The 22,465-nt window shown below is 38.9% G+C and overlaps 1 protein-coding gene across 3 annotated transcripts in view; it reads right to left on the bottom strand.

The window, feature by feature from the left end:
* Positions 1-22,465, bottom strand: part of MACROD2 (mono-ADP ribosylhydrolase 2) — an 891,375-nt gene that overhangs the window by 255,221 nt on the left and 613,689 nt on the right. For all 3 annotated transcript variants that reach the window (XM_054061688.1, XM_009556568.2, XM_054061687.1), the window contains exon 8: positions 11,988-12,061. In XM_054061688.1, the coding sequence (XP_053917663.1) occupies positions 11,988-12,061 (74 nt within the window). The remainder of the gene's footprint in view (positions 1-11,987; positions 12,062-22,465) is intronic.

Below are 22,465 nucleotides of genomic sequence, written 5' to 3'. Positions count from 1 at the left end.
GTGGCAACAGCATGCTAGGTACCTCATAAATTCCAATGATGACTTGGACCTTATCCTGACAAGCATACACACGTAAACAACCTGTAGTTACAATGAGATTTAATTCTCAAACGATATGCCCCATAAAAATCACACTGAAAAAAAAAATGCCTAGGGTATTCTACAAATACAGGTATACGTATTAATTAGATGTCACACTTATGCTATAGAAAGTTGTGCCTATATTCATATAATCCAACAAAAATCAAGGGTAGTTGTGCCTCAACTGTCTGAAGGGAAATATATTTGCTTTGTAAATATTAATGAACTTAATATGGTGTCTACAGGGAGAGATTTTAACAAGGAACACAGAGCAGTGAGGCAGCAGTCATAGTGAAAGCCAGCAGGACTAAAGCCCGTAATTTCTGTTGTACCCTTTGAAACATTTCTCTATCAAGAGGTTATCACCATACAGATCATATATTATCAGTATGCAGCCCCAAAGGAAGATGTATGTTTAAATGTCCACAGGGAAGAGGTTATCATGTGATGGATATTAAGATTAAATCCAGCGGAGTCAAAGCGCTATGTGATAAGTTTCCTTCACATCAGGGCAAGGTTTGCACATTCACTTCAAAACAGTAAGCAGTAGAGCAAGTTCAAAGGCTTTTTCTACACATTGACAAGACATTTCACATACACTCTTGCTAAACAAAATGAAAGTAAAAAGAATTAATGAAATTAATCAAATAGTCTGTATTTTAGCAGTAAAACAACATTTATACACTCACATCAACTAAAGCATAAGACTATGAATATGTAAATAGAAGACAAAGGCTTTATAATATTTGGGCTTACAAATCCCAAAGGGACTTTTAAGTGAAAGGTGAAATTTCCAGCACAGAAGGCTGAAAGTCACATATAAGACTTTTTCCCCTAAACTGAGAACATGTAGCCAGATTGAGACTTATAAGTGTGTGGAAAAGCTGGATGGAAACAGCCAGAAAAGAATGCAGAACTCAAAAATCCCTTCCTTACACCTCATCAAATTCCGGACATTTGGAGATGGTCTCTTGAAAGGCCCTAGTTTCTTGCAAAAGGGAGAATTCAGAAAGACAGCCACTCCCCTAGATTTATTGTGCATTGATCACGTGGATGAACACGAGACGGTTGGTTCTTAGCATTTTATTTCAGATTGCAGTACTAAAGAGTTTGGCAGTGTATTAGAATGCGGTATTTTCAGTTTAATAGAAAGAACAAGGCAAATCCATGGTCTCAGGAAAGTGCAATACCCCTGGTTTTGGTGCATCCCAAATATAAGTGATCTCTATATACACAATTCAGTTCTGGTAACATTGACTCCTGAACTAGGATGAAGACTGATGGAAAAGCAGACAATGGGTGGGCAACACCAACCTGGTTATTTACGAGGCATAACTGCGTGTCAAATTTATGCTCTGTGCCATGGTAACTTTCATTTCAACTATAAAATTATACTGTTTTTAAACTTACTTAATTCAGCTATGTCAGTATTTGTCATCTTATCAACTATTGATCATTTTACAGTTATTTTACTAGTCCCAAAGTCCATTCATCCTTTCTGTTAATGTAAAAAATAAATAAAATAAAATAAAATAAGACTTCAATAAATTAATCCAATCTAGACTTAGTAGTGGTAAATGCCTGTGCTAGTAAAAACTAGCCTTCATTCTGTTATCTCATGAGAGATCAGGTTAGGAGCAAGGTAAGAACCCAAGTATTTTTGTAGCCTTTGTTCAAAGACCCTTCTCAGGAAGCACTGTTTAGTCCTATTGAAGTAAAGAATTTTATAATTCAACCTAATTTATTCTCCTTTTTTTCATTAATCCCGAAGTAATGAAAGAATCACATAATCTGTCCTGAAGTCTAAGTAGGAAGGCAACAGCCTTAAAGTGTGGTCACTTTTGGAAATAAGCAGGTTGTTTTGTATTAATTATCAGGTATTTTACCTTGGAAACCTGCCAGTCACTCCCACGTTTCCACAGGTTCTTATTGTCAATGCTCCCCACATCCACAGTGCTCTTCTCATCTGTTCTGTCATTTCACATATAATAGACAGAGCCATTTTTCACCTTCCCAGGAATACAGTATGATACAGAACCTATGAGGTATGTGGCCAATATCATCTAACCTATTAAATGTCAGAATCATATATCTCAAACTATATGTCAAGATGCTGTAGTCTAGCAGCAATAAACTCATTTTATTCCTCACAGGGAATGCACTCCAGCTATAAGAATCCATGTGGGTTTCACTCTGTATAGATCTGATTGTGACCTACTGTTGATGGCTAACATGCTCAGAGATGATGGCAAGAGTCAGCCAGGTAAAATCTCAGATGGGAAGACAGAATAAAACTTAACAAAATATTCCCTTTATGGTTAGTTAGCTTGTACCAGTTTGGTCCCTTGTAGGGCGATCCAATGCTTCCTCCAGCATGAGGATTGCCTAATGTATGTTTGATTTTATTATTATTTCACCTTCCCGTGCCATGCTGGACATTCTGCTTTGGGGAAAATTGTAGGCAACAGAACTGAATTTAAATCAAACAGAAGCAGCAGCTTTCCAGAAGCAAAACAGTTATGTGAGTTTATTGGAAACAGAACACCAAAAAACAGACATCGTACGCTCTGCAGGATGCCAGGAAAGTGCCAGCAAAACAAAGGATGTGCTCTTGGCTCATGTAGAAGGGCCGCTGCCCATGCCAGCAGAGTGGCTTCATTTAGCACCGCATTGTGTGCCGTGGCTATGCAGGCAGCGCAGCCGTCAGCTGGTAGCCGTCCACTCCAACCGCACATGCTTCCAATACATGCTGGGCTGCACAGCTAAAGCACCTCCAGGGCACTCTGAGAGGCCCAGGTCACACGGACAGACATTTATTGTCTGCAAAGACGTGACTTCAGCGAACTGAAAACACTGCAGACAAAGAAAACCTCCAAATCAAAGACATCCTCCGCAGGTTCCAGCTGTGGAGCAGGAGGCTGGGCACTGGGCTCCCTGCTGGGACAAAGGGAGCCTCCCCTGGTCTGGGTGGTTGACTGGCACTGGGGACAGACTTCAGCTGTCCACCTGGTTTATCTGCTGCTGGCGACTGCCTGGACATTCCTGTCCTCAGCAGACAGCTTCTACTGAGAGCCTCCCAAAATTCTGTCTTCATGATGGAAGCTTCCTTGCAAACATCCAGAAAGTCAAAGGCAAACCTTCTCCTGCCTTCTCTCCTTTCTCTTACCCCATCTCAGCTGAACTGCTAAGATCCACTGATCAGCCAGACATGAAAGAATAGCAAAATAAATTACAGCAGATTTATTATGAAGCTGATGAAGGGGCTGGAGAACAAGTCTTATGAGAAGTGGCTGAGGGAATTGGGGTTATTTAGCCTTGAGAAGAGGAGGCTGAGGGGAGACCTTATTGCTCTCTACAACTACCTGAAAGGACGTTGTAGAGAGGAGGGAGCTGGCCTCCTCTCCCAAGTGACAGGTGATAGGACAAGGGGGAATGGCCTCAAGCTGTGCCAGGGAAGGTTCAGACTGGATATCAAGAAAAAAAAAAAAATCACAGAAAGGGCCATTGGGCACTGGCAGAGGCTGCCCAGGGAGGTGGTGGAGTCCCCATCCCTGGAGGTATTTAAAAGATGGGTAGATGAGGTACTCAGGGACATGGTTTAGTTGCAGATAGGAATGGTTGGACTCGATGAGCCAAGAGGTCTTTTCCAACCTGGTGATTCTATGATTAATATGAAGAGCTCAGAAACAAAACAAAGACTGTAACAGCAATTTCTCTGTCACTCATTAAGTATTTTATCTATGTATCTCACTAGAACTACATGGATTGCTTTTCCACATTTATTTGTCCATTTATTCCCATGGGGTGAGGAACACAAGCCCATATGAAGAAAAGACTGTCCTGAAGGGTAGCAATAATAACTGAATCGTCCCAAAATGAAGGCCAGATGACTTCTGTACTGGGCTGATTGAAAAGCCAGTTTAAGTCACTGGGATTTCTGGCTGAAAGCCAGTACTGAAACAAAGGGATGTTATCATGATCTATTTTGTCATGCAAGAAATAACAGGAAAGAAAAAAATGTAACATTGTTTCTATTTATTTTTAAGGTCTTTTCACAGAGCTCACTACAGTAACTCGGGCCCCTTCAAAAGTACAGAAATCGAGGAAAAAAAATCAAAAAACCCAAGAGAAAATCTAAACCCTGAAGTCACAACAATTTTGTCAATTTAGCTTCATGCATGTAGAATTTTTGAGCAATCCACGTTCCTGTTATTATAGCAGCCATTTAATTGTAAGGATAAAAAGAATAAATGCTTTGACAAATTTCAATTATTAGATAGTTAACTACTGTAAACACCAAAGAACCCATGCAGAGACATGTCTTGTGTTAGTGACACTCGTTATCTATAATGGAGTTACAGGACTCATTATTTATGCAGCACACTAAATGTATATAAACCCTTATAAAGATGTATTTATTGAAAACATCTAAACTATGCATAGAAGTGGATTTCCTTGATCCTCAACAAATTTTAGGGGGGAGGGGTGACAGAAAGACACATCTCCAACTCCCCCTTCCCCTCTTTTTTTTATTTGAGTTGCAAGTGAGTAACATAGAAACTGGTCATATGGGGCACCGGTAACAGGGGACATTAACAGCAGTCACAAGCCCTAACATTTCTCTCCAAGAGGGATGCCTTCCTGCCTTTCTCTCAACAGCTGTATCAAAAATAACAACAGCTTTTTAAGTTTTATAAATAAAGTATCATGTGTAATGAATACGGGCTTTGTCTGCTTGGCTTTATCAGGCTTCTACCTGAATAGCAGCCTGAAGAACATATAAAGAAGCATCACTGCCTTGGCGGCTTACTTATCATTTCAGAAAATGACTTGTCTGTCGGGATGATAGTTAGGTTTGGGCTTTGGGGACAGCACTGAATCTCTTTGAGCCCAGTGAGAGAGCAGCTACACAGAGCAAGTAAATCATTTTAATTTTGTACAAGTTGAAAAGCATTTTTCCCTCGACTTCAGCTAGATGACAGTGGCATGATGGCTGATTTTCATTTCAATCAGAGCAGCATATGATTACCACCTAATTAGAATGTAGAAATAGAAAGGAGATCATTTTTTAACCTACCCAAGAGAATGATGCTGGGGGAGGGGAGGAGATTATGTTAATCAAATGTTACTGGCATATAAGAGCTACCAAAATAGCCGCCTGAATTTCCATCGGCACCCTTATTGTCCTTGAGGTTCTGTCAATAGCTTCAATCGAAACCTGTATTTTCAGAGCTTTGTTTCAGAGTAATAAATATACTTTAAAATAAATACATGTCACTGCAGGCCCAAACTTGTCATAAAAGATACCACCTTAGGCATAAATACATATTTTTTTTTTTCAAAATTACACGTAGTTTTGCTGACAACTGTAAAATTGTAAGCATTAAAACTACCCAAGCAAAAACAAAAGCAATGCTATCTTAGGGGAAGTTGTTTGCATTAGTTATTTTAAAAAAATACATTTGCATTCATTAATTAAATATTGTCAGCTAGCTACTCCACTCCTTTTTGGAATAAACACAGAATTTTTGTTGCTCTGCCTAGGGGAATATAACTGAGGTTACATTAAAGAAAACTGCATCAGACAACGTTTTTCACGACATGCTGTCTTCAACTGCATCCTTCAGTAGAGATAAAGACAAGACCTCATCTCACTATGCCACTTTTTTTAATTGTCTCTGAAGAATGAAGACATAAAATTAGGTTGCTGAGATGGAAGAGGGAAAGAGAAAGTTGGTTTTTTTAAAAAAGAAAACACAAACCTAATAATGAAATGATCTCTCAGGCATGCAGTCTGCAGAAATACTGAAATTGCGTTGCCTTGATGTTTTCATGGGCTTTGGAGGTAAAAGCAACTTTTTCTTAGCTGCCTGACCCGCTTTTGAAGTTTGAGACATGAGAAATGTTCCTTCCCTGCAGTCTTACACCTCCTAGGTGTATGCCTACATAACGTAACACTGCATAGAGCAGACACTGACAGACTACAGTGGTGCCCAGATGCATACCACGGGGCACTGCGCTTACCTGCAGAACGCTGTACATGACACAAAGTTGTGATTGTGATGGTTTACCCTAAAATAAAGCTCTAGTGCTATTAAAAGCTCACCGAAGCACACCTACACTACTCTGTCTCGTGCAGTAGAGAACAGTAACGACACACTTCGCTCTGTCCTACCAGACAGCGGCTGCCCAGCAGGACATCTACCTGTCTCCAAGTGAGACACCGGTATCTAGCAACATTTTAGGTGCTCAGGATATACCTCTGGAGGCCAGTGGCTTCCCCGTGGGTCCTGTGTCATATCTGCTAGCCCATACATTGGCCCTGTTCTCCTGTGGGCACCTAAGACCAGTGCACTTTTTACTTCAGCAACAATAACTCTTTTGAGTCAAGATGCCTCAAGCAGGCTTAGGCTTGGGTGGCCAGCATACAGCACAGCTGGTTTAAGTCCTGCTGGACCTCTTAGCTGTGTTTTACGCTTGAGGAAGCTGTTCCCTCAACCTTCCTACTCTGGCCCTTCCTGACCAGGAGACACCTACTTACCATCAGGGTGACAAGCTCCATGAGGACAAGCAAACCAGCATAATCCCCAAAGCTCTGCTTTCTCACCACAGATCTTCCCTTCCCCAAATTCTTACGTACTTTCCCCATTCTTAGACACAAAACTGATCATGCAGCTTTTATCAGGAGAATAAAAGTCCCTCCAGTCACACCCACAGTCCCCACTGCAGGGAGCACTTCCTCAGCTCTCCCTGCTCTCATATGCCCACAGCTTCTGCCACCCAGGCAAGGCCAGCCTGACCCCTGCCTGCAACCAAGGGACAAGGGCGTGTGGGAGTCAGTGCACAAGAAATGTAATTCCACTTTAACTGCTCAGTAGGGGAAAATATAATTGTGATTTGGAGAAAACACTGTACAAAACAAAGCACAGGTGTGAGGCACAAACGTTGAAAACTTCCTCCTGAAAATTTTTGTCATGATGAGTATAGAAAGTATGCTACTGCCCTGGAAAATGGAGTTCCACTGATTTCAGATGTACCAGGATTTTGCTCATCCTGTTTTGCTGGAAACACAATTTTTTTGGCAGTGTGATGATGCATGACTACTTGCTAAAACACAGGGACCTAAATATCATGTACTTCAGTCATAATAATAATAATAATAATAATAATAATAATAATAAAAACACTGTTCAGTCGGGATTCTAATGAAAAGGAATCAGGAATGTGTTGATTTATTTTCCATCTACATGCTTTTAATCTGCACCAGTTATTTCAATTGAACATATATTGCAATCACACTTTTCTTGTTGTTGTTCTACTAGGGTGCGTAATAAATGTGAGATATTGTGCAAGAGAAAGAACACTACTTTGAACTAAATGTGCTGTTAAATTAAAGTCTTTTCTTGAGCACTGAAAAAGTCCCGAGGTGTTTCATGTCAGTGACATAAGGTAAGGCATGCACTGAGCATTTTTTATTTTTCACCCTTTTGAGAAACACAGCATAGTACTAAAGTAAAAGCAAATAATTTCTAATATTGCAAATGTTTGGAGATATCCACCACAAGACAACAAACATCATCCTCTCCTTACAGCCACCCAGAATGTAGAGTGTCCAGTATTTAAAGGAGTCACAATTCTTTTGTGACACCATCATGGGAAATGAGGTAGCAATATCTCAGACCTTGCCAAATTATCCCGGAAAGAAACATTCTGAACTGTTCAGTGCTTAATGCGCATTTGTAAATGAATCCCAGTGTATAGTTTCCTAAAAGATGGGATCCAATTCTATTTTGTGCTCTGAAGAATTCTATTAAACCTTTAGAGTACTTTGTGAGAAGTGAAAATGCAGTTTGCTAAAGAGATAGCCTAGGTGGTCTGCAGTAAATTAAACCAGTACTGCTGACTGCGGCCATTCTTGTAAGTTTGCTCCAAGGGATTTCTACGCTTACAGTATAACACCATTTACCAGCTTCTAAACTAGATTCGCCCTCTGGCTGCCAGTCATCAGACCTTGGTGTAAAACATGTCCAGAAATTAGTTTGACTAAGAGTTGCATTTCAAGACCAGAACAGTGCTGCGTGTTACATACAACTAAGAAAAAGCTATTACTTCTAATACTGTTGTTTTTCCCTCGTGGACTATACGTAGTTATGTTTTAGGCTGCCAGACTATGATGCCTACTGCCCTGCCTAGTTGGTGTTGTGTGTTCAGTAAATTACAATAGATCTCACCCTGTGTTGCTTTGTAACAATTAACCTCAGAAAGGAGCTAACTACATTTGCATGTTAATGAGACATTCATATGAGCAGACGTCAGGAGTTAAGCATACTAATAAGTTTTTATGCAAACACCTGAGGGGTCAAGCACGACAACGGACTTCAATAAGAAAACCTTTTATTAAATGCAAATCACTTTTCTTGTAAATACTATGACAGAGAACTTTGTAGGACTGTAACACAGCTTGCTAGAATGAAGTCATTTAGGTCATATTTTCAGGTCCCCAGGCTGACTAAGGAGTATAGCCACTGATTTATTTATATTTTGAATTAATATCAGTGTAGATAAAATCTTCTTTATAGCATCAAAGGAGAGAAGTGCTACAGGAAGGTAGAGAGGAGAAAACAACATTTCCTTATCTTTCACACATTTGTCATGGTTTCCTGGGATGCAGGAAGGCAGATAAGACACAGCTGCTGTAGAGCACAACAAAAGGCTTACAAATTTGTCAGGTTTCCATCTCACTCACCTACCTGCTTTTGCCAAGTATATTTTTATGTAGGCAAACTTCCTAGTGAGCAGGCTATCATTTTGGTTTCCACCTTGCACTAAAACTTCTTGAATTCAATTCACATTCTACATTCAAAGAGTTTGAGATCTTAGTTAGGACAACCAGGGCCAGGCACTACTCGGAGATAACTGGCTGTCAAACATCTTTGGGACTAAAGAAGCAGAACCTGGTCAGAATTTCTCAAAGAGAAGGCACATTGCATAATAAGGAATGAAGGGAAGAAGCTGACTTTGATTCATTGAAACCTGGCACAGCTAAGCACAGGAGGCCTCTTTCATTCAGGAGAGGTTGTTAGCAGGACACACTGACTCATTTTGACAGTGCACACAGTGTCAGGGGAGCGGTTCCGGTTAGCAATACCAAGAATGAAACATGGGCAGCCCTCTGAAAAGCTGCCTTCATCGCAAATCGTTAAAAGGTTTTGCTCCCAGTCTAGAACATGTGAATTTAAATACCCAGTGGGTGTAGTGGGAGTTGTTCTATTTTATGACAGAAGTTTATAGAAAGGACTATATCATATGGCTATGTGCAATGAGAGTAGACTATATTGTTGAGACACAGAAAGTCTCTTTCATTTTCGTTCCTGTATGATGAGCTACTTCGGGGAAAAGTTGGGGTGATGTATAATATTACTCAAAGTTCAAAATCTAATCCAAGTGAATAACTGTGCATAATATAAAATGGATCAGCTTGACACCTGGCACAAAGCTATGTCAATTCATTTAAACTAGATGAACTATGCTTATCTTGCTATATGCATTAAACAACAGCAATCCAACAACTGCATGCTTCTCAAAGATCCCTTTCACTATACAAGTTATTGCTACCTTCAATTGAATTGTTAAGTATATCTTGCTGCTGACCTATTTATGACATGTAAAACATACTAGTATGCCATAGTCTAAAATTGACAAGAGTAGATTGCAGAAAAACCTTACAAAGAGTGAAAGCATTGTGCAAGAAAGTACAAAGCTATGGATAACTTTAACCTCAAAACATATCTTGACTGACATCTAGTATTCCACTTCCTTCAAAAATTAACAAAAGCTCTAGGGATTAGGGATCCCTGTCCGGGAATGACATATTAACTGATATGTCATACTTGCATCAAATTCATCACATGTACATCTTCAAGTGCATCAAACAGCATTAGATCTCAACTTGGTGAGTCTAGAATTTAGGGTGCTAGGAAGCATTTAATAGAACAACTATGAAAGTAAAAAAAACCAGCTCTGATGTAAGCTTAGTAGGATAATTTTTAACAATGTCTAGTAGTCAAGACAGCCTAGGCTTCTTTCACTTTACAAACACTGTAAACTACAGCCACTTTAATTCAGATTAAATTGGAGTTTGTAGGGAGCAGTATAGGAAATTTAGAGGCAGGCAGACAAGCAGGCCAAGGATTAGAAGAGAATAAGTTACAGAGAATGAGAAAGGCGGAATCATCCCTTTTCAGTGTTCATAGTCTACACTAATCTGTGTGAACCATAAATACAGTAGCATTTTGCAAATGCAGGCTGAAATATATTAAAAAAAATATTAAAACTCAGATAGGAGTCAAAAGCATATATAATAAACACCGTCACTTCAATCACACCTGCTGTGAACCTCAAGTCTTCTTCCAATACAGATCTGGAGCTTTCCAAGCTTTTGATAGGCAGTGTACCAAATGAGGTCAAGATTCTTGTAGTACCACTAAGAGAAAAGTAATTAGGGGGTTTATATCCAATACTTGCTCAGCTTTTGAGGGAGAAAAGCTTACTTCTGGAGCAAAAAATATTTTTAGCCTACGATTTAAACTACACTATAAAAATGCAACTGGGAGAAATTATAAGATGGCGTAGTACAAACATAGACATTCCAACCTTACACTTAAGTATTCAAATTAAATACTAACAGACCAGACTCCCAAAAAGATAAGCCTAGAGCTCAGCTGATCGGATGACACAATGTTAATGACTGTCCATCCAAAACTTCACTGTTTAGTGAACTTCAAAGTTTCACTGCTCAGATCTGTGAGTCACAGGAGGCTGCCAGGAGCCCAGTGCTACAAAGAACCAGCATCCAAACACATGCACACTCCTTAGACTACCTTTCAGAAACTAGGTTCAAAAGCCTGAACTTCCTATTCAAATCTCAACATAGTATTTCCTTTCAATGGTAAAAAAACCCAAAACAAACCACATAGAACTGCTAAATTCCTACCCTTATTCTCCTGACAAAAAAAACCCTCTGAATATATTGCTAGAAGAAAAATACGACTAATTATGTGCCTGTATCCAGTGCTTCTCCATTGGATCCTTTGTTAAATATTTTCAGACAAAAAACCCGAACATTTCTAGCTCTCTGATAGCTGCTGGCTGTCATTAAGAGGAAACAGGCATATCCTCAGTTTAAGACATCATGATTATTTTACTTGTTCTGTCACTTCTTTGTTGCATTTCCCCAGCTCAACACTAGGAACTATCAGCCTGCTAAGAACTCAAAACAGAAAAAGACAAAAACTAGAAAGTGGAGATATAGAGATGACTCTGTTGAAAGCATTTTTTTGTCTTGTAAAAATAATCACTATCGTGTTGTCACTGGAAAACAACCAGTCCGGTTATAAATTCACAGTTTTATCACATCTTTAGAGAGTGTTCCAGAGAAAACAAACACTTCACTGTAATCAAACAAAAAAATAATGAAAATAGAAAATACTATCATACAAATCTTTACTGTAAAGTGACCCCTAGAACAGCACTGCCCTTTGGTGGCTGTTTCCACTGACAACTCTTGTACATGTTTCCTTTCCAGGGATCTCCTCATTATTACATGAAAACTCTCATACTTAAAAACAGCTTAGGAAGAGAATGGTCTTTTACTCCGCCACGAAAGATTACAATGCACAGGAAATGCACAATATGGTTTCAAACAAAGGTATTTCCCTTCAACTCCACTGCAGCTTTTAAATGTAACAGTCTTTCCCTGGCTATATTGTCCTGGCCTGATTTCATTTGTCTTAGACTAAATAAGAGATTTAGAGGCTTAAGCCTACATTTACTCTCTTTTCACAGTTTTGGAGTTAAAGACCATAATCTTAAACAGAAATTTGGGAAATTTGTATTTTATTCCATACCTCACTGTGATTCTTGCTTAACCATTCCTTAATAGTGTTAAGGGCAATGACAGCAGCAGGCTCATTTGGAAAACCTAAAGACAGAAGAAATAAGAGATAAATAAAAGGCACACATTTTTCTACACATACAAGAAAACAAAAATCTGGATTTTTTTTCCCCCCCTATTTCTTCAACTATTTTGGGATTGCAGTAGATCAATTCCCTGCTTCTCAGATTTTTACAAAGGTTTTAGGTAACACCAATTACTTTTCCCCCCATCTAATAGGGCCAGTGATGTTTTAGTATTTATTTTTTTTTTCAAACTCTAGTTAGGAAAACTCCACAGCTCAAAAGAAATAGAAACAATAGAGCGCTAAACGTGTGTTATACTAGGCAGGTAACAATGCAACACATATCATAGAATCACTGGTTTGGAAAAGACCTTCGAGACCACCGAGTCCAACCATACCTATCCACTGTATATGGCACTAACAAATACTAGGCTTACTTTTTTTGGCATGCAAGAAATATTCAGGTGTTTTTTAAGGCACAGACTCTTTCTTAAGGCTTTCTTTCTTTAATCCATGTATCAGCAAAGCTATACAATACTATCACCCCAATGGCATAGGCTGATAAGGATGGAAATGTTTGAGTTAGAAATCTTTTCATTTATGACATAAACCATAATGAATAACCTCGGAAATTGAGGGATTCATGAAGCGTAAGTATATGAATTTAAGGCTTGATACTGCATGATATACTAGCAACAGTAACTCCTCCCAGCACTAAACAGTATTAGAAATCTTTCCAGGGATACAGACTTTTCACTCTGATGGTCTCTATCTATCAAATCTAAAGATGCTTTCATTACTTAGGCAGCCTTAATTTAATTTTACTTTAAATTCCTAACTTGAAGGAAGCAGATTATTTTTGTGAGGATTTAAAAATAAAAATCCATAAGCTGTATGAATAGCTCTCAGTAGGTTAGATTAACAGAAGAGCCTTCAGAAGAGGTAGAGATGTAGGAACAGCAAGCAATGGGGCAAGAGAGAGAATGAAGAAATTTGGCATTCAGCTGCATACATATAAACCTTTTAACATCCCACATCAGCCCTTGTACCATAAATCAAAATGCAGGCATTGCAAAATAGTAGTTGTGTCCAGCGTTTTGACCTAGCACATCATCCTCCAATCTTGTATCTCCTTTAACTCTTTTTTAGAACTCATGTACTGCTAGGTTAGCGAAAGAAAAAATAACAAAAAACAAAACCAAACAACAAAATCCTTCCACCCTTTTTGAGTCAGCTCCCAAAACATTACTCCCTATAACTGGACTCTGCAAGGATTTTGTCCAGCAGTACGTCTACTGTGATAGATGACAACTATCTAGCAAGAGTAGCAAGTAAAACAGCCAATGTTTGAGCAATACTGACATTTAGCACGCACTTCCTTTGCACATATCTCTCAATATAGCATATTTTTAAATTTTTCGAAATCTTTTTTTCTGGGTTCAAGATAGAAAACTAGCCAAGGTCCTACAAGTGCTACTGTGGATACTTCCACAGCCACTAGGGAAAAATATTCTTATGACATTTAATAATGTTGCTGATCTCATCAAGGCATATGTCTTATGACACAAACTAATGAACAGTAATGAAACCCAAAGCAGGGACTTCCAACAGCCTCATTTTCATCATATAAAATAACAGACCATCTGCTTAAATTAGTAATATCCTATCTAACAAACCTGGACTTTGTAACACAGAAATTTTGTATCCTGAGTGCAGTAGATCTGCCTGGACATACAATGAATGCCAAGCAGTGGGAGAAATACTTATTTCAGATAACTGATACACCATTGTTTATGTACTGAATGGTTTATTTTCAGAACAATTCTCCCTCCAGCAAGATTCACTTTTCAGACTTGTTTTTAACTCCCTTGCAGCAGGGTATTCGCCCAAAACTGTGATAAAGCACTGGCAATTTTATAGAATCTCACCATCAATTATACATTATTTAGAAAACTGCTGTCATACTAACCAATCTTAAATAGAAGCTTATCTAGCAAACTGGTATTCAATTACTCCTAAGCAATCACAGTGTAAAGGAAGTAATTCAGCAACCAAAATGAAAAGCCTTGAACTCTATGTACGATTTCAGAAAATATCTTGAAATCAATAGAAGCATTTTATGACCAGTCACCCCCCTCCCCCCAAAAAAAAAATAATTAGTATTTTACACACATTTCTGGAAATTTTAGTAAAAGGATTACCTTATTGGCTTTGTGCAGAAGCAGGATGGAATTTAGCATCCTGTTCTATACCCTGTACCAGCAAAAAAAGGCCTGTGTCTCTGGTTCTTGAAGAGAAAAACATTTTGGTTTATAGGACTGGGTTAAAGGAAGATAAGAGTGAGATGGGATCTTTTTAAAGATGTTTTTGTGTTATTGTTAGTCTCTAAACCATATTTGTCTGCCATAACATTTTTGGTCTGCTCTCATACATGCACCCATCCCCCTTCCCCACTTTCCTTTCAGCAAAAAAGCAATCTCAGTGAGCACGTGGGAATCAAATTACTTGAGAGAAATGAGCTCGAGGAGCCTCACGGTTAACCGACTGCTGGAGCAGCAGCTCAGGCAATTCTGGCTAAAGGCTCAATTTCACAAAAGATAAAACAGGTAAAGTAATAAGAGTGACACTGGCCCATGTTACTGCAGTGAGCACTCCTCCAGAATACTGAAGAGGACAAGGGCACAAAAAGGCAAAGAAGCATTAGCCGTAAGGCACAGGCAAGCGGTGCTGCTGTAGGACTTCACTGGGTCTATTTGGCTGGAGAAGAGGGGAAGGTTGGCAGGCTGTATGTCATGGATAGGTGTGAGGTGAAGAACGGACCTACCTCCATACGCTTCTAATGTGGGCTGGGCTTCCTACATTCTCCAGTGGCAAAGCTGACATTTTGGTAACAAATCCCACTTTACCACAGAAACAGTGCAGACTATCTTCAGTTCCTGAAGAGCTGCTTCAGCAAATGGGAATTTTACTGCAGCCCCCTGCATTTTGCCATGCCCACTAATCACATCTCACCATCTATTACTGGGATCTACTCCCATCCCTTCCTACTGCTCTACTTCTCTCTCTGTTTCCACTCTGCAAATCCTAGAAGCAAGCAGCTGTCTCTTGTGCCCCTCTCGCTTCAGGAGCCTCCCTTTAAAGCACAATAGTATTCATGAATAACAGCTGATGCCACAGTGGCTGCAAGCCTGATAAACCAGTAGGTACAAGGGTGTGCAGAAAGTCCTGCACAGTTAGAAAGACATGGTGGGTGAAGAAGAGATCTGATGTACATGCATGGCCACAGCTGAGCTTTGCTCTGCTTGTTCAACACTACCAGCTCTGGAAGTATGTCATTGTTGACCATCTCCACATGCCTGTCCCTCTGGCCATGTGGGAAAAGGGTGCAGCACAGCTGCATCTCCTGAAATACTTGTTACTCCAAAATCTTTGCAATTTGCTTGGAAACTGTTATGAAAGATCTCACATCTTTGCCCAATTGCTTCACAGCTGAAATGTTGCTCTAGACAAGACAGCTGCCTTTGTATACACCCCTAGAAAAGTGACTGCCAGCTTTAACACTGACTTGGGTACCAGCATGACTCAGGCTAGAGCCAAACTTAGAAACCTCCCCTCCTCCTCTTCGCGTGTTGTTAATAGATGCATATACTACTACATTCACTCTGTAAGATCAAGGCTATGCATTCATACTCTCCACTACAACCCCCCCATCCTACTATCATCACATAAAATACCAAATCTGATCTCTACTGCTTTTGGTATGTCCTTGCACAGGTATTTCCCACCGTGACAGCCTATGAAAGCTTAAACAGGTCTTCAAACTTACAAGCTTCTGTACCTCTTTCCAGGACTTCACCACCTTGTTCTTGGAAACTGTAACACACACCTGAGAAATGGGTATTGAAACAAGGTGTACACTGTGGGAGTTCTTGCAGTCAACATGGCCATAATTTTCCACAAAAGGCATGATAACATCTGGCAGAATTATTTTGAAATATTTGACATTAAATAAATATACTGTTTCGGAGGAAAACTGAGAAAGATAGTAATTATAGAGATACACATTTAAGTTCCCCTTACATTTTGTATTTATTCCCTGGAAAGCAACTGACAAGAATGTTAAGTCCCCCTGTTTCATCAATGTATGGAAAATATGCAATGAATTATCTGTAGTTAGACACTCTAAAGTGGCTGCTCTGCCTTCTGTGCTTGGGGGATTTAGCAGAGAAACATCCACATTACTATGAGTGTCTGTTACCTAATTTGTCTGTGCAGTATCTGAAAAATGTATACTAGAAGTTCTTCAATGAATAACATTGAAACAAGGATTTTGTGAGATAAAATTAACACAAATCTATTTAAAGGACTCTCAAACTGTATGGAGGTGCTGGTCACTTTAACTATCTCTTCTACTGCACCCAACTCAATGCTGCATCTTATTAAAAACATCCAACTACAAATCAGGTAATGCCACCTCTCCATGAAAAGCTCATTAACAAAAGATAAGTACTAAAAAATCAAACTTCAATATGATATAGCTGAAGATGATGACAAGTTTATATCAGGCTATAATACTAACAAGTAAACATCAATCCAGAAAATCACTTCAGTAGCTGGACAGGTAAGTTTTAAAATTTGTCAGTTTAACTGAGATTCCTAATGTTTTCCGTAAATCAGCTCATCTTGGAAGAAAAAAAGGCCTGCATCGTTTTCTGTTAGCACAGCCCAAGTTCTAGACAGTTGGGTGGGTTTTTTTTCCATTTAGGACTGTTCCCTTCTCTACGGTTTCTGAAAGGCTCATCATAATCTTAATATTCTTATTTGCCAGCTTTTGATGGTTTAATTTTGAAGTGAATCATGAAAAGAACCAAACACACATCAATGCAAATACTCATTACAAGTTTCTCACACTTTCTCAGAAAAATATCTACGTAGGCATGTTTGTGCATATATCAAGATGCAATAGCTCACAGACTGCTCCTGTGTTCTAAAATCAGGCTCAAGTCCCATTGTTTGATCAATATGACTATCAAATCATAATAACTTCCATTTATTTAATTTATATGTTTGTCAGCGATGTTTAATAATACATAAAGCAAGCTCCTCAAATAGTTGCTCAACAGTCACATTTTGACACTGTGGAACTGTACCGAAGACCCCATATGCAGTCAGTATGACAGAGTCTTTCCACCGTGTATCAACTATTTGCTATGTGGGAATCACCATCAGAAGATGGTGTTGAAAATAAAAATCCCAGGTTTTGTTACATAAAAAAAAAAAAAAGGAAACAAGTGAAAAAAAGGCACTAAGAATTTATTCCATATACAATCTGAAACCCAGTACCATTATTGGGGCTAAAAATGCTTTCTGAATCACAACAGATATATGAATAACTGAGCATTGTTACGGTCATGTGGGTAAATGCTAGCTATTGACAACACATTAATCATAACACTTCAGCCTTATCACTTTATGACAATAAAAAGAAACAAATGACATTCAGAGCCATGCAGACCTGAAGTGGGGTTAGTCAACACATTCACTTGTCCTTCAGTTGTGAAACTAGCAGTATAATCTTGCAACTGATCCCATATAATCATCTTGTCAAAGATATATTTTAGTAGTCAAAATGAATTCACTCTTCCTAAGTTGATTCCCATTACCATGGTGAATCTGGCCTTTCTGGATGCAGAGGTGATAGTATTCTACCAATAAACTCATGTGCTTGCTATTGTTGAGCTTACCCCTCCCCCTCCCTTTTTTAATAACTATGGTCATGTGATGATTGGATAAAGTGACAAGTTGCCAGCTTAATCATTTTTGTGGACACTCAACACCTGAAAAGGAAGTGCTCTCATTTGGATCAGCTGCATTCAAGACTAAACAGAAGAGCTATGAATCTTCTGCTAAATAACTTACCTTGACTTATTGAACTCATCCAGCCAGAGAAAACCTTATTTTCTGTCCATTCAAAAAGTCTCCAAAAGACAGCAATATGAAGTACCATGAAAAGCCAGTAACCTTTCAGTTACCCCAGTTACTCCAAGAAACAAAGCTGCCCATATTCACTGCATCCCCTATAGACCACACTAAAGTAATGAATTAGCATGCATATAAAATGTCAAGGGAAAATGAGAAATCTTCAAAATGCTTAAATAAAATATTCTTCTGAAGAAATCATTATACATCTCTCAATTCCTCTCAAGCAAGGAACACGTCTTTTCATTTTCCGTCAGTGAAAAAAATCAGCAGCAACAGAAAAATACATACAGTTCCTAAAGAATGATTGCCAATTGCATTCAACCACTGACGTGATAAAGAGGCAGCTGGTAGAAGACGGTTAATAAAGAAACCCAAAATAAGCATCTAGCAACTAATGCAAGAAACAGATTGCCATGATACAGTGACACAAAGCAGTAGAGTACTGAAATGACAGAGAGCCCTTCTTCGTTCAAAGAAGTGCATTGGGTAACTCAGTAATCCCCAATTAGAACAACTAGTGTCAATGCTGGCACCAGGGCACATTATAAACCACATGCAAGTCAGTGAAACCAAGAAAGTTTGCTAGCTGAGATGCACTGGCTCTCTTGAAAAGAGGGCTGGCTCAAACTCTGCTTGGCAGAAAAGATGTCCAGCATGCACCTATTGCTGTGTTGACCAACAGTGGTCTCTTTTCCAGTCAGCAAGAGAAGTCAATTACAAGAAGCTAGGTATAATGCAAGAAAAAACAAGTCATTGCCATTTCTCTGAAACACACACATCATCATAACGTGCTACAATTCACAGTCTACTACGTGGATATCAGTGGGGGAATACCTGACATTTATATTAATATAGGCATATCCTATAATTTATTTAGGTCATATGAGCAGATAAAGGCTTGCACTAACAAGTCTCAGGATTCCACTAAAGAATTTCAAGTTTATTGTGCTTTTTGATATTTATTAACACTAGGAGGAAAAAGAAAAATTTTACTGAAAATACACTTGGGCTGCCGAAGAGGAATAGAGCTTCCCTATAAGTACCTTACTGAGGTAGGTATTATGCTGCAATTCTGCAAGACCGCTGCATATTTGCAAGAAATTCACTTTTCTGAAGCAGTCAGTACATTTTTATTAGAAGTCAAGATATTGGTTTCATTCTTCTTCCAGCATTTATAGTGAATATGCTTGTAGAGGTAATCACATCATGGATAAATGGGTTCTCTAAGTCTTCTGAAAAAAATGTAGCAGCAATACCAAGAGACTCTCTGGGAAGCAAACTGCTTTGTGGCTGTACTGTTTACTATGTGGTGGAGCTTTTCTGTCTGTCAGGGTATTTCTAATGACTTTGTGGAATAGTAAGGCTTCAAGCTGAGCAGTATAGGGGAAACAGCGGAAAGATACCACCACAACACTGAAAGGGAAAAGATCTCACTACTCTGGCAATTAGCATTCTCATATGGCAAAAGCAAGCATATACGATGCAAATGCAACTGAAATATACACTTACACAGACAGTTTCATAATTATAAAATCTACCTATGAGAATGTATATGCAATGTTTGCGTAAATTACATAGCTGTTTAGACACATATATGCAGCTGTGCACGAGCTTAAGTACATCATTCTTCTTAAAACACACTATATACCACATCCAGAACTGCTATTGCAGAAACAACTGTTATACAGAAAAATGTTAATTGAAAGAGGTTTCAAAGTATAGATGAGCTCCTTAATGCAAAGAATTTAATCTACTTATCCATATATAGCACAGAAGTTGTTTGGGTTTTTAGGGTGGCAACATAATAGAGGGAAAGTAATTTGAAACAAAGTGTAAAGCACTAGTCAGCTGTGAAATCTCCCATCATACACTGAATTGAACAGCAATGGGATATTGGCTTCATTGTAGTTACAATTCCAACAAGGTTAAACATTTATTCTACCCATTGATTTAAATAAAAATGCCTTGTTCTCGACTGAAGCAACGTGTAGGGATTCAATCTCACCATCCTGAAATGCCTTGCTAATGCTGCAAGAGATAAAACCCAAATAAACAGCACCCCCCACACCCATATACTCTGAAATCCAACTGAAATTGGTAGTTTTTCTAAAAAAAAAATGTGGTCCTATGCAATGATGCTTGACCTTTACTGACACTATGCCAGGCTCTTCTTGACATGCAGTGCCCTGAAGCATCTAGACATCTGCTGTTCAGCAACAGGAATAAAGTAACTATTCTGGACCTCGCAGATCCTGTTTCCCAATGGAAATACATCTTGCAATTGATTGCAAGCTTTAATTGAAAGCTCGTCTAAAGTTGAGATATTCTCGACGTGCCTCTCCTTGCTGGAGTCCGTGATGCCTATTAGTGCATCTGCCACTGATGGCTCGGCAGAGGGAGAAACGGCAGAAATTGCTATGAGAGACTCACTCTTCTTGCTGACAGGATCTTTGTGCAGACAGTGGGAGCCTGGAAAGCGCATTGAAGTACAGCACGTTGGGGTGGAGGAAGAGGAGAGAGGGAGGGACCTCTTGCTGCAAGATGGAGTGCATGGTTTTGGGTAGGAGGATTGAATCTTGTAGAGGCAATATCAGGGCTGTTTGCTTTGCTGGAGTTCTCAGTATTTCAACTAGAATAGGCAGCACATTGTAGCAGGAGTTATAAGTACAAGGACTTGGGGAATACACATGTATATGAGGGACATGAGGGAAGACAAGCTATCAAAGCAACATGAAGGGGGATGACAATATAAAAAGTACAAGAAACTTCAGAGGAATAAAACATACATAGGCAATAGAAAAAATGCGATGTCACATAAAGAAAACAGCCAGCGTTGCCAGCCCAGCTCTATCCTTTAAATCACTTCCACCACATTCAATTGCTCTGACAGATGCAACCCAAGGACCTAGCTGGATTATCTAAAACCAACAGAGTACTTGGTGAAGGCCATAAGCGTATAAGAACAAACAAAATAATCTGACATTATTTCTACTGAAGCACAGTTCTTATCTTCTCTCTAAGGGAAATCAAAGATTTCCTAAGAGCACATAAAGAAAATTAGCTGAAACTACATATACTCTCTCCTTGAGGGGGGCAAAAAAAAAAAAAAAAAGGAAACAAAGATGTTCTTTTATCTTTTTCACCAAAAGACATATACGGAAAATAAGTTATTAGGGCAGGCTGGGTGAAAAAGCAAGATACTGTGTGAGGCATATTTAATCTACTTAGTTTATGCTTTTTAACAAATACATTATTGATTCTTGGTTTGTGTATATCATTCACATTGTGGATTTTTTTCCCCCATCCTTGCCTCAGGCAGGGATAAACCATACTAAAGGGTCACACAGGCCAGCAGCTACTTTATTCAGGAAATCTACAACAGCTCAAAACTGAAATATTTCCACATAATCTGAAGTTCAGAAATGCCAGTACATTGTACAGGAACGGGGGGGGGGGAGAATTTTATTTTTTAAGCCTAATGACTTCAGTTCTGCACTATACAATAGGGCATTTCATACTACTTCAACTTCCACTATGCAAATGCTGCTAAAACAAGTGCTTGTGCAAGATTTTTGACTTGACACATCATCGCACGGTCTCAACATTTTATGCATTAATTTTTTAAGAGAAAGCATTTTTCCCTTCTTGCCTAGATGCTGCTTCATTTCTGTAAAAGTCATTTGCCTGGCAAGAGGTGAGCTCCATCCAAAAATACATATCCTTCTCTGGTCCAGCAAGGGTCACAGCGTGCCTTAGATTGATTTTATGCTAGTCTATGTATCAGCAACCAGCCAATCTACTCTAGATACACAACTTCACTTAAGGCTATATTGCAGCAACTTTGTGAATAAAAATTACATGGAAGCCACCAGCAGATATTCAAATTTCCTCCCACTGCACTGAAAACTCTTTTTGCTTGTTCTGTTACCTGAGATCACAGCAATATACTCAAAAGGGGAAACACAATAGAGTTTTCGGGATTGGATTATAGGCAAGGATAAGGAAAACCTGAAATTTAAAACTCTGATTTCAGCAAACCTGACTGGTTACAACTATGTATCTCATACTTCCAATGCTCTTAGCATGTCCTCGTATGCTAAAGAGTACAGAACAAACGATTAATGGGTAAAATATAAAAATATTATGAACTCTTGAAAACCTTGACTCTTCTTCCAGCTTCTTTCTGTTTTTAAGGACTCATTCACATCCTAATCATACATACTTGTATTAGCACCCTCTTATTGCAATGTTTCTCTTGACTGACAAGCAGCCCTTAGCATCAGTTGCCTTTTAAACCCAACAATATTAGTTGATCAACAAAATATCCCAGATTTCATCAGGTTCTTCAGTGTACAAAAAGATCACAGCATTAACTGTCAAACAAGTATTTTTGAAAAACATGATTTCTGCTAATATCTCTAATTTGCATTTCACTCACAATTCTG

This window comes from Cuculus canorus, chromosome 3 (assembly GCF_017976375.1).
Source record: "Cuculus canorus isolate bCucCan1 chromosome 3, bCucCan1.pri, whole genome shotgun sequence".
Classification (NCBI taxonomy): domain Eukaryota; kingdom Metazoa; phylum Chordata; class Aves; order Cuculiformes; family Cuculidae; genus Cuculus; species Cuculus canorus.
This window is presented reverse-complemented; position numbering and strand designations above follow the sequence as displayed.